Here is a 13,951-nt window from a genome sequence, read left to right on the forward strand (position 1 = left end):
TTCACAGGCTCCCATAACCCATAGGATGAGCAGGACTACCCACTGCTAGCTGCCAACCCAGAAATCAGAACCAGAGCTCTGGTAATTGTGTTGGAGCATTTTGTGAATTACTTTTTGTTTGTTATGTTTAAAATCTTATTTTTAGAACTACATCCTTAAGTTACTGGCTTAAGCTACCATAAAGCAAAATGACAGATGAGACCATTTTCAAATAATATTCTGAAAAATGTCATTGATTTGCCTTCTCCTCCTTGCTGGTTATCTTATACCAGCCAAGTAGCTGTTTGCTAACCCTTTATTGCAGGTTTGCTTACATAATGGTTACTTGTCAATTTACAGCTTTTCAATCTGCTTGCTTAACTATACAGAATCATTTTGGACCATCAAGCAAGAGTAATTTGTGCTGTTTTGTAGAAATGATATTTGAACTATCAAGCAAGCACGGCAGGCAATCAGGCATATGTGGCATCTGAAGTGTGTTGAATGCATACTGGTGGAAGACTGATGCTAGTTTATAAAAGATAGCTTCATACATTATTCAATTATATGTAATTAGGTTTTTAACATATTATTTAATCAAGATAACCATTCTTTTCCCAGGCTCAGGTTGCTTATCAAATCCCTGTGGAGGCGAAGCAAAATGTGTGGACCTGTTGAAAAGCTTTATTTGTGAATGTGTCTATGATTCTTACTATGAAACTGTTAACAAAACCTGCATACCAGGTAAGGATGAAATCATTGTTCTTGGAATGATACAACTATTCATATTATTTATGAAGCATTTTAATACAATGTGTAATCTATACGGAATAATGTAGAATTTCCATATTTTATTTTGAGTATTTATCTACAACCTTAAAGCATAACTATAATAAGTTCATTTAATTTTGGCTACAGTACTTAATAGGGGTGTGTTGCTCTGTCTGACTGGAAGTATGGAATACTTATTTTTCTTTTTCTTCCAAAATATATAATAAGTGAATGCTAACAATGGTACAGGGTCTAAATAAAGGACCAAATAACTAAAAGTTATTGAAAACAGGAAAAGGATGAGAGAAGATTAAAGTACAGAAGCAACTGAAAGATATTGGTAACTCTAATAAAGTGAAATACCGCTGCATTTGTATTGGCACAAAAATGATCAAACATTAGCACCTCAAGTGTAAAAGAGCTGCTGTAGTGCACTGCTAATGGTGGAGGGGGATGTCGTAGTAATTGAAAGTTGTTTTGTCTACTCTGTTACGTATCAGCTGGAGAAAAATAATTTATTTTCTGTGGTATATAATGAATACTTTTGGTATGTAAGAAAAATTGAATTGAACAGCATAAGCAGCTTACATTGATATAGCATCTTTAATATGTAAACTTTCCAAGGGTTTTCACAGGAGTATTATCAAACTGAATTTAACACCAATCCACATAAAGAGATATTAGGACAGGTGACCAAAAGTTTGGTCAAAGAGATAGGATTAAAAGGCGTTCATAAAAGAGGAGAGAGAGGTAAAGGTGCAGAGAGAATTAGGAAGGTAATTCCAGAAATTAGGGCGTAGGAAGCTGAAGGCACATCCTCTAGTGGTGGAACACAAGAAGTCAGATTTGAAGTAGAGCAGAGATTTTGGAAAGACGTGGGGCTGGAGGAGATTACAGAGATAAGGAGCGACAAGGCCATGAATAGATTTAAAAACAAGGATGAGAATTTTATTATCAAGGCATTGCTGGTCTGTGAGCCAATGTACGTCAGCAAGCATAGGGTCGATGGGGAAATGGGACGGTGCAAGTTAAGATAAGGGGAGCAGAGCTTTAGATGAGCTCAAGTTTATATAGGTTAGAAGATGAGAGACCAACCAGGAGAATTGAAAATTCCAACTCCCATAGTTAAGTAAGAAGAATTGGGATGGGAAGGTGAATTAACTTTGGGGTGCTCTGCTTTTCTATAGTAACTTTGGAAGAAAAGCCACTAACAAACAATTTTCTAGACTTCCTGAAGCTTTTCAACCAAATGTAGAACAGTTGAGTTGGGCATCTGAATGGAAATTCATCCCCTTACTATTTACTTCTTCACTAATGAAGAGGATGAAGTTAATGTCAGAGTAGAGGAAGAGACAATATTAGATAGGATAAAAAATAGAAAGAAGGTCCTAATTAGATTGACACCTCTCAAAGTTAGCAAGTCACCCAGTCCGGAAGGGGTGCATCCTAGGTTGCTGAAGGAAACTAGCATTGATGAAGCAGAGGCTCTAACCACAATCTTTCAATCCTCCTTGGATATGGAAGTTGTGCTAGAGGATTGAAAGATTGCAAATATTGCACCCTTGTTTAAGAAAGAAACAAAGGGTAAGCCTAATATCTACAGGCCAGTCTATCTAGTGTCTTGATATATGATGTGTGGTGTTATATGTTCCTGCATGCCATTGTGATGTAAAGGTGTTCAGCACAGCAAGAGGTAAAATGTGACTGGACAATAGCACCAGACACTGTATGATGTATAGAGTCACATGCGATTAGACTCAAAGTAAACATTCTAAAAGCAGCTAATAATAGTTGGTGACAGTTGGTAGCAGCACCATGCATGCCATTAACTGGAATCTGTATATAGTTAAAGATTAACAATAAGTGGTTCATGTTTAAATATGCAAATATCAAGATCTCATCATTAAGTTATCAAACAAACCCATAATACAACATAGTGATCAGCAGTGGTTGCTTTTAATACAACATGGTGATCAGTGGTGATAAGAAAGGTAGCATTTTAAATGATGAAGGGAGAACAGTAGCCCAAGATATGAAAAACTGAAAACAACTGAAGCCTAACTAGAGAGATGCGTATCTAAGAAGAAAAATTGAAAAAAACAGTTGAAGAAGTTTTGCTACAGACTTAGAAGTTGAGTGGAAGTCCATTATGAGACCCCCCCTGAAAGGAAATGTGTAAGCATTCAGCAACATGAAGAAATGAAAACTGCCTTAAAGAGCAGAATGGAAGCACAACAGAAGAAATTCAAGGAGACTCTACTGAATTGCAGGAAAGCTCAAGATGAAAGAAGCAAGCTTCGCAAAGAAAAGCAATACGTGTCGAAGAACTTTCACATGCTACAAGAATCCTTCGGGACAAACTTTATTCTTCTGGAAAATTTCAAAATGAAGCAAAATGAATTTAACGCCACCCTGAACAAACTGAAGAAATAGTTGGCAGAGAAGACTCTGCACTGTTCCATATTCCAGGAGAAAGCTGAAAGCTGCAAGAAACAGACTGAAGAGCTGAAGAAGCAGTTGAATGTAAATGAGGAGGAATTGAAAGGAAAAGCTGTAGAATTTTCCAAGTTGTGAGCGGATAATGAAGCCATGAGTAGCACAATTACACAACTGAAACGAGTTAAGATTTCACTGGAGACAGACATGACCAACAGTGAAACCAAAATGAAAGACAAGGACAAAGTTATGCTGCAGACAGAAAAAGAAGACAGAAATAAGATCAGAAAATGTAAAGCACTGTATGTCTCAGATGTACGAAGAACCATTGAGCTGAATGAAAAGATTAATTCGCTTGCAAAATGACCTGAAAATAAAACAGCAAACAATGTTTGTCTGAAATTATGAAACAAGTGGAAACGAAGGTTCCTTTTGCGAGACGTACACATCTGGCAAGAACATAGCAGACACCACGGAAAAAGAAAATTTGAGTCCACTCTAGGAATGAATGGAGTACACATTCACTTTGGAAGGAATGGGACAAACCCACAATGTCCGAAGAAAGCAGACGAGTTGTTAATAAAGAGAAACACAACATGAAGGAGTGCAAAAAGTGAATCAAATGGAGATAACCAAGTACCAGAACCATGGAGTACCACAACCATGTGGTGACAGACCGAGATGTGGAAGAACTGTCAAGCCTCCAGACTGTCTGAATTTATAAAGTCAGAGGCTTGAGGCGGGTGAGAATGGATAGCAAGTAAAGATTGTATAGTAAATAGTTATACTCCATGGGAAGGGAGGAAAGTTTTCTTTTAAGGAGAAAGGGGGATGTTGTATGATGTTATATGTGCCTACATGCCATTGTGATGTTAAGGTGCTCAGCAGAGCAAGAGTTAAGTTATGACTGGAGAATAACACCATCCATTGTATGATGTATAGAGTCACATGGTACTAGACTCAAAGAGAGCATTCTAGAAGCAGCTAGTGATAGTTGATGACAGTGGTGACAGTTGATAGCAGTACCATGCATTCCATTAACTGGGATCTGTATATAATTAAAGGTTAAGAATAAATGGTTCATGATAAAACATACAACTCTCAAGATCTCATCACTGAGCCATCAAACAAACCCGTAATACAACAGGCAAACTACGAAAGACAATTGTCAAGACCAAGGACATAATAAATTCTCACTCCTTCTTTGTCCTTTCATGGGATATGAGCGTCGCTGGCAAAGCCAGCATTTGTTGCTTATCCCTAGTAGCCCTTGAGAATGTGGTGGTGTACCATGTTCTTGAACTGCTGCAATCTATCTGGTTCAACTTTTCTGTAACCATTTTGGTGCAAGTGAGTGGCCTGCTAAGCCATTTCAGAGGGCATTTAAGAGACAACTACATTGCTGTGAGTCACATGTAGGCTGGACCAGGTAAAAATGACAGATTTCCTCCCCTAATGGGCATTAGTGAACCAGATGAGTTTTTATCACAATGACAGTTTCATGGTCAATTCCTCATTTCTTAATTAATTTTATTAAATGAATTTAAATTCCACCAGCTGTCGTGATGGGATCTAAACCCATGTCCCCAGAGCATTAGTCTGGGCTTTTGGATTATTTTTTAAAATTATTCATTCAGGGAATGTGGGCTTTGTTGGTTGGGCCAGCATTTATTGCCCATCCCTAGTTGCCCTTGAGCTGCCTTCTTGAACCGCTGCCGTCCATGTGGTGTAGGTACGCCCACAGTGCTGTTAGAAAAGAAGTTCCAGGATTTTGCCCCAGTGACATTGAAGGAACGGTGACATACTTCCAAGTCAGGATGCTGAGTGATATTAGTCCAGTGACATTACCAATATGCCACCATCTCCCCATGAAGTATGGGTTAAATAGGGGCAACCAACAGGGAGTTTTAAAGACAAATTGTGTCTGATTAACCTGACCGAATTCTTTGATTTAGTAGCAGAGGTTGTTGATGAAGGTAATGCAGTACATATTGTTTTCAATAGGTACATGCTTAAGAACAGCAGAACAGACTTATTCTGAAAATAAAAGCACATGGCTTTAAAGGAACAATGGTAACTTGTTTACATAATTGGCTAAGGGATAGGAAATCCAAAAATAGTAGTGAGCAGGTGTTATTTTCTGACTGGGAGAAATTTGCAGTGGCTCAACTCATAAGGATTGTATTGGGACCATTACCTTTTTTGTTACATATAAATGGACTGGACTTGCATATAGGGAGTATAATTTTAAATTTGTGGATGATACAAAATTTAGCAATGCAATAAATCATGAGTAGGATAGCAGGAGAATGTAGACAGGATGGTGAAATGGGCAAACGTGGCAGTTGCAATTTAATGAGGATATGTGTGAAGTGATGCACTTGGACAAGAACAAGGTAGTGAGACAGCATTACTTAAATGATGCTCTTTTGAAGTGGTTGGTGGTGTGATGGACCTTGGGCTGCATATTTACAAATCCTTTAAGCGGCAGGACAAATTTATAAGACAGTTAAGGAAGCATAAAGGATACTTGGCTTTGTAAATAGGGGCATTGAAAACAAAAGCAAGGAAGTCATGCTAAACCTTTACAGATCACTGGTTAGGCCTTTGCTGGAATATTATGTATAACTCTGGACAGCACACTGCAGGAAGGATGTCATAGAGATGGCACAGAGGAGGTTTACTAGGCATTGAATAATTTACTCAAATCCAGTTATTTTGCACAATCTTCTTGTTTAGAAACACTCTTAGAAGTTTCCAAAAATCTTTTTTCAAAAAAACCTTGCTAAACACTGGTAGAGCATTTTCCAAAAGCCCCTAATTTAAGAATCCCGTCAAGCTGAATAAATGTACTTGAAATCATGTTCACTTCATCTTGTGTTACTGATCCTTTGTCTTTTTATTGAATGATTTAGGCCAGCTCAGGAAGACTTAATCACAATGTTTACTTTGTTTGCATATTCACCCATATCTTGTTTTGTTGCTCATTGCAAGACTAGAAAAACAAAAGCCTTTTGTTTTAGTTGTTTTAATTACTTATCATTCTTGATACTGAGAACTGTGTAGAATATAGCACGAGAGAAGGCAAAGAACAAGAAATGGCTAAATAAATTATTGTCATTTATCAATCAATTTGCTACATATTCTGACACTTGTGCAAAAATGTAAGCATTTAATTGCATTTTTAATATCTAGGCAAGACCTTTGGTGGAAAATTGGTCTATGCAAGAACATTTGAAGCTGCCTTGAATGATAAACAGTCTATAGAATATCATGATCTTCAAGAAAAAGTACACTCTTTTGTAAGTATTCATAGCTGTAAAGCAGATTTTTAAAAAATAATTAAGAGAAACAAACCATTTTAAAAAAGCAAAATTAGCTTTGGCTAAAAATGATGGCATAACACAGAAAGTTGAAATTTGAGCACAATGCACTGTGAGTGGAGGATGCAAATTCTTACCCACGGTGATTGCCCAGTTTTTTCCATATTGTTGTGGTAAAGCACAGAACAGAAGCTGGGCAGCTTACACAGGAACAGAAAGACTGGACAACATCTTTTTGTGGGAAACAAAAACAGAATTACCTGGAAAAACTCAGCAGGTCTGGCAGCATCGGCGGAGAAGAAAAGAGTTGACGTTTCGAGTCCTCATGACCCTTCGACAGAACTAGGCGAATCCCAGGAAGGGGTGAAATATAAGCTGGTTTAAGGTGGTGGGGGGATGGGGTTGGGTGGGGGGAGAGAAGTGGAGGGGGGTGGTGTGGTTGTAGGCAAAAGCAGTGATAGAAGCAGATCATCAAAATATATCACAGACAGCAGAACAAAAGAACACAGGTGTTGAAGTTGGTGATATTATCTAAACGAATGTGCTAATTAAGAATGGATGGTAGGGCACTCAAGGTATAGCTCTAGTGGGAGTTGGGGGAGCATAAAAGTTTTAAAAATATTTTAAAATAATGGAAATAGGTGGGAAAAAGAAAAATCTATATAATTTATTGGAAAAAAAACAAAAGGAAGGGGGAAGAAACAGAAAGGGGGTGGGGATGGAGGGGGGAGGTCAAGACCTAAAGTTGTTGAATTCAATATTCAGTCCGGAAGGCTGTAAAGTGCCTAGTCGGAAGATGAGGTGTTGTTCCTCCAGTTTGCTTAGGGCTTCACTGGAACAATGCAGCAAGCCAAGGACAGACATGTGGGCAAGAGAGCAGGGTGGAGTGTTGAAATGGAAAGCGACAGGGAGGTTTGGGTCATTCTTGCGGACAGACCGCAGGTGTTCTGCAAAGCGGTCGCCCAGTTTACATTTGGTTTCTCCAATGTAGAGGAGACCGCATTGGGAGCAACGAATGCAGTAGACTAAGTTGGGGGAAATGCAAGTGAAATGTTGCTTCACTTGAAAGGAGTGTTTGGGCCCTTGGACGGTGAGGAGAGTGGAAGTGAAGGGGAGGTGTTACAGGCGTGGGCATGGGGTGGTGCCATAGGTGGGGGTTGGGGAGTAGGGGATGATGGAGGAGTGGACCAGGGAGCGAAAGGATGCCTTAAAAGGAAGGGCCCTTGCTGGCTGCACATCTAAATTTGAATAACCAGGATATAGATGGGTAGGTGATTTGGGGTGGAGGAAAATACCCTCCGCTGGATCTGTCTCCAGTTAATTTACACCTTCCTTGCAGCGTGGAGCTTGTGGCCCCGATCATCACCTGGCCATTTCCTCTATTGAACTGGTGACCTCTGCAGGTGGTGGGGGCAGCAGGGGGGAGTCGGGTGGGGGGCATGGTTGGGGGGGATGGCAAGGCTGTGGGGGATGGCGGTGGGGGTGTGGGTGTGGTGGGGGCACTTTACCACTGGCAAAATTCCAAAGAGGCTGCAGGCCTTAACTACGCAAATTGGTTACTACTTCCATGGAGCAGGTGCTGACCCACTTCCCATCTCTGCTCTTGGAAAGTTCCCCAGAAGCGGGACTGTATTGGGGAGCCATCCCAAAGTGGCTCCCGCTATTTTCCCACTGCCAATCTCCCTCCCTCTCATCTTCAAGCACACCATCAAAGGGCAGGGAAAAGTTACCCCATTATTTCAATGAGAGTCATTCCCAACTGCACCATTTAGTGGCTATTTGCAGAGCAACATTGGCTGAGATTTGGTACAGATTTTGTGAATGTTCTCTCAAATGCAGATAGTGAAAGGAATCTTGAGTAACATAAGAAATTAGGAGCAGGAGTAGACCATTCAGCTCCTCAAGCCTGCCTCTCCATTTAATAAGTTCATGGTTGATCTTTAACTTTAAATCCACTTTCATGACTCTTCCCATATACTTTGATTCCCCTAGGGTCTAAAAATCTATTGGTCTCAGCCTTGAATATCCTCGACAAACAAACATCCACCGCTCTGTAAGGTAGAGAATGCCTAAGATTCACAGCCTTCTGACTGAAAAAAAATTCTTCTCCTCTGCCCAAATTTTTTATCAACTTATCCTGAGACTGTGTTCCCTGGTAGTATTTCCCTAGTCATCTGAAATAGCATCTCAGCATCTACTCTGTCAAGCCCTCTCAGAATAATATGTGCTTCTTTGGGGTCATCTCCAAAGAATATAGGTCCATTCTACTCGATGTCTCCTAGTAGGATCCCTCTCATCTCAGGAATCAGCTTAGTGAACTTTTCTTGCACCCCGTCTAAGTCAAGTGTGTCCTTCCTTAGGGACGGAGACCAAAACTGCATGCAGTAAGGTGTGGTCACACCAAAGGCCCTACAATTACACTAAGGCTTCTTACTCTTGTACTCCAATCCCCTTGCAAATAAAGGCCAACATAACATTTACAGAACTCATTTCTCGTTATCTTGACTCCCTTCTCTCTCCCCTTGTCCAGTCCCTTCCCACCTACATCCGTGATTCCTCTGACACCTTACGTCACATCAACAATTTCCAGTTCCCTGGCCCCAACCGCTTCCTCTTCACCATGGATGTCCAATCCCTCTACACCTCCATCCCCCACCAGGATGGTCTGAGGGCCCTTAGCTTCTTCCTCGAACAGAGGCCCGAACAATCCCCATCCACCACTACTCTCCTCCGTCTGGCTGAACTTGTTCTCACACTGAACAATTTCTCCTTCAACTCCTCTCACTTCCTCCAAATAAAAGGTGTGGCTATGGGTACCCGCATGGGCCTCAGCTATGCCTGTCTCTTTATGGGGTATGTGGAACATTCCTTGTTGCAGTCCTACTCCGGCCCCCTTCCACAACTCTTTCTCCGGTACATCGATGATTACTTAGGTGCCGCTTCATGCTCTCGTCAGGACTTGGAAAAATTTATTAATTTTGCTTCCAATCTCCACCCCTCCATCATTTTCACGTGGTTCATCTCTGACACTTCCCTTCCCTTCCTTGACCTCTCTGTCTCAATCTCTGGTGATAGACTGTCCACCAATATCCATTACAAACCCACCGACTCCCACAGCTATCTCGACTACAGCTCCTCACACCCCGCTTCCTGTAAGGACTCCATCCCATTCTCTCAGTTCCTTCGCCTCCGTCGCATCTGTTCCGATGATGCTACATTCAAAAACAGTTCCTCTGACATGTCCTCCTTCTTCCTTAACCGAGGTTTTCCACCCACGGTCGTTGACAGGGCCCTCAACCGTGTCCGGCCCATCTCCCGCGCATCCGCCCTCACGCCTTCTCCTCCCTCCCAGAAACATGATAGGGTCCCCCTTGTCCTCACTTATCACCCCACCAGCCTCCGCATTCAAAGGATCATCCTCCGCCATTTCCGCCAACTCCAGCATGATGCCACCACCAAACACATCTTCCCTTCACCCCCCTTATCGGCATTCCGTAGGCATCGCTCCCTCCGGGACACCCTGGTCCACTTCTCCATCACCCCCTACTCCTCAACCCCCTCCTATGGCACCACCCCATGCCCACGCAAAAGATGCAACACCTGCCCCTTCACTTCCTCTCTCCTCACTGTCCAAGGACCCAAACACTCCTTTCAAGTGAAGCAGCATTTCACTTGCATTTCCCCCAACTTAGTCTACTGCATTCATTGCTCCCAATGTGGTCTCCTCTACACTGGAGGGACCAAACGTAAACTGGGCGACCGCTTTGCAGAACACCTGCGGTCTGTCCGCAAGAGTGACCCAAACCTCCCTGTCGCTTGCCATTTCAACACTTCACCCTGCTCTCTTGCCCACATGTCTGTCCTTGGCTTGCTGCATTGTTCCAGTGAAGCCCAACGCAAACTGGAGGAACAACACCTCATCTTCCGACTAGGGACTTTACAGCCTTCCGGACTGAATATTGAATTCAACAACTTTAGGTCGTAAGCTCCCCCCCCCATCCCCACCCCCTTTCTGTTTCCCCCTTCCCTTTTTTTTTACAATAAATTATAAAGATTTTCCTTTTCCCACCTATTTCCATTATATAAAAAAAAAACCCCACTTGAGCTATACCTTGAGTGCCCTACCATCCATTCTTAATTAGCAGATTCGTTTAGATAATATCACCAACTTTAATTTTAACACCTATGTGTTCTATTGTACTATTGTCGTTGACATCTTTTGATGATCTGCTTCTATCACTGCTTGTTTGTCCCTACAACCACACCCCCCCCCCTCCACCTCTTTGTCTCTCTATCTCTCCGCCCCCCACACACACACCTTAAACCAGCTTATATTTCAACTCTTTCTTGGACTCGAACGCAAGTTCTGTCGAAGGGTCATGAGGACTCGAAACGTCAACTCTTTTCTTCTCCGCCGATGCTGCCAGACCTGCTGAGTTTTTCCAGGTAATTCTGTTTTTGTATAACATTTACCTTCCTGATTGCTTGCTGTTACCTGCATGTTAACTTACAGTGTTGGTTGTACAAGGACACCTAAGTTCCTCTGAATACCAAAATTTAATAGTTTCCTGCCATTTAAAAAGTATTCAGATTTCGTATTATTACCAAAAAGAATTTCACCTTTCTCCCAATATGCTCCAACTGCTACATTCTTACCCATTCACTTCTTCTTCTTCAGTTCTTTCCTCATGCCAAGAGTTGCATGCAATGTTGTGTTAGCCACTTCTGCTGTAAGCTATAGCATTTTTTATGACTGGGTTTCATTGCTAACTAAAGAATGATACTCAGTAAGGTCCCAATCTTTTCCACGGCGACTGATCACAAAATCCGCTTTGTCAAGAAAGTACCCTGGCTATGTCACACATCTTGATGATGCTCAGCTTCAGTAGCTTTATTCTCTTGCTAGGATCATCAGCCTCTTCTATCATTCTAGACTTTATGCACTTAGAGGGGTGACGCCATCTATATACACCAAACAAAGCTGGTGATCTGCTGGAACCACAATTATTTACAATATATTAATGACCTGGATGAGGGAAATGAATTTACTAGCGCCAAGTTTGCAGATGATTCAAAAATAGGTGGGAGGGTAAGTGGTGAGGATGACACAAACAGTCTACAGAGGGATCAGGTTAAGTGAGTGGGCAAAAACTTGGCAGATTGAATATAATGTAGGAAAATGTGAGGTTATTCACTTTGGCAGAAAGAATAGAAGAGCTGAATATTATTTAAATGGAGAAAGACTGCAGAAAGCTGCAGTACAGATAGATTTGGGGGTCCTCGTGTATGAATCACAAAAAGCTAGTATACAAGTTCAACAAGTAATAGGGAAGGCAAATGGAATGTTGGCCTTTATTTCAAAGGGAATGGAGTATAAAAATGGGGAAGTCTTGCTAAAAATATACAAGGCACTAGTTAGACCACACCTAGAATACTGTGAACAGTTTTGGTCCCCTCATCTAGGGAAATGTGCAGGCATTGGAGGCAGTCAGGAGAAGGTTCACTAGGTTGATCCCGGATATGGAGGGATTTTCTTATGAGGAGAGGTTGAGTAGGTTGGGCCTGTACTCATTGGAGTTTATAAGAATGAGAAGTGACCTTTTGAAACATATAAGATTCTTAGAGGGATTGACAGGGTAGATGCTGAGAGGTTTTTTCATTTGTGGGAGAGTCTAGGACCAGAGGGCTTAATTTCAGAGTAAGGGGTCGACCATTTAAGACAGAGATGAAGAGGAATTTCTTCTCTCAGGGAGTAGTTAATCTGTGGAATTTTTTTACCACAGAGGGCTGTAGAAGCTAGGTCGTTAAGTATATTCAAAGCTGAGATAGACAGATTTTTAATCAGTAAGGGAATCAAAGGTTATGAAGAAAAAGCAGGAAAGTGGAGTTGAGGATTATCAGATCAACTATATTCTCATTGAACGGCAGAGCAGACTCGATGGGCCGAATGTCCTACTTCTGCTCCTACATCTTATGGTCTTATCATAGCCTTACTTAGTTTAGCTCATGTTATGGACAGGGATGAGAGAGAACTGAAACATCTGATCCCTTCCCCTCCTCTCTGCAATTAGTGTGTTTTTTGAAACAAAAGATATGTTTCTCACCCTCAAGTGTGGGGACAATTTGAATAACCAGCAGCAAGCTTTTCGTCAGTTTAAATGAAGAGGAATATTTATTCACACGTTCACACTGAAAATCTAATGCTATATCACTTACTCACTACCTACACATGCACACACACGGGGGGAAATGCAGTTAAAGAAAAGTGCACTTTTACAGTTTACAAACAAAAGAATGGTTCATAATTCACATGATTGGCTCATCTTGAAAAAAAGCATTCCATGAAGGCTTGGTGAAGAAATTGTTTTCACTCCTGAAGGGCAGCTTAAGTAGATTCAATAGCCAGAGTTGTATATCAGAATTGTTACAGGATTCCCTCACAGAGGTGGATTTTCAGCAGGTCATGAACTTAGTTACTTGTAGTGTCATTACCAGGAGGTTCGTTTTCTGTAGTGGTGGGCTTGAAAAGAAACGGGCTTGGAGACCTTAAAATGTTGCAGTCACCAGTTTTTAAAGGTGAAAACGTTGCTGCACTTTCGGCTGTTTCTGTTGTTGTTGTTCTGGGTTCAGAAGACAATGCTTAAAGCCTTTTTTAAGGGAGAGGCCAAGATAGCTGCCTTACCATGCGATCCTCCACAGCTCTCTTCCAAATATGGTGTTATGCTTCAGTTAATTAGCCACAGTCTGGGCCTTCTTGTGCAGGCATTCATCCTAGGGTCTGAGACAATCACCATCTTTTGTTCTGAAATATCTTCTGGGTGGTCTCAGGATATGGATATTGACACTTCTTAGCTTGGAATGTGTCCTTTTGTCCTTTCAATGCAGTGTGGCAGTTTGACTCCACAGATCAAGTCAGCTGGCTCTCAGCAGCCATCCTTTGCAGCAGTTTTGTCCATTTTTGAAAGAAAAGTTAGATCCAGAGGATCCAAACTGACTGTAGTTCATCTTTTAAAAGTCACAGATAAGATATGCTTTTACTAGGCATGACACTCATCAGCCAAGGTGAGGTACCAGGGTATGCCCACTGGTGTGCATTACCAGTTGCTTGAAGGCATAAGTGAGAGCTGAGGACACTGGGACACCAATAACCCTTACTCACCTTCAAAACTGGAGGGTGTGTCTGGCAAGACTCAGGGGTACTAGACCTGTCACAGAAATCCCCCACATACACTTATACTTACTCACTTAAACTATCTATATCTCTTTGCAGACTCTTTAGGAGGAATTTTAATAAGCATAGGGAAGTGGGTTTGGGTGAGTGCAGGGAGCAATACCCCTTAAAATTGACATCGTGTCAAGATCCCAACATCATTCCTCTCACTTGCAGTTAGTTTCTGACCACTAATCAGAGCTATCCCATTTCTTAATCTAAGGGGCATTAC

General features: G+C 41.5%; 1 protein-coding gene across 1 annotated transcript in view; it reads left to right on the plus strand.

Annotated features, from left to right (window-relative positions):
* Window positions 1-3,339: 3,339 nt before the first annotated feature.
* The window catches only part of LOC121284679 (mucin-13-like), a 48,627-nt gene continuing 38,015 nt past the window's right edge, over window positions 3,340-13,951 (plus strand). Inside the window, exons 1-2 of the mRNA XM_041200237.1 lie at window positions 3,340-3,478; window positions 6,382-6,488. Of these exons, the coding sequence (XP_041056171.1) occupies window positions 3,340-3,478; window positions 6,382-6,488 (246 nt within the window). The remainder of the gene's footprint in view (window positions 3,479-6,381; window positions 6,489-13,951) is intronic.

This window comes from Carcharodon carcharias, chromosome 12, assembly GCF_017639515.1.
Source record: "Carcharodon carcharias isolate sCarCar2 chromosome 12, sCarCar2.pri, whole genome shotgun sequence".
In the NCBI taxonomy this organism is placed as follows: domain Eukaryota; kingdom Metazoa; phylum Chordata; class Chondrichthyes; order Lamniformes; family Lamnidae; genus Carcharodon; species Carcharodon carcharias.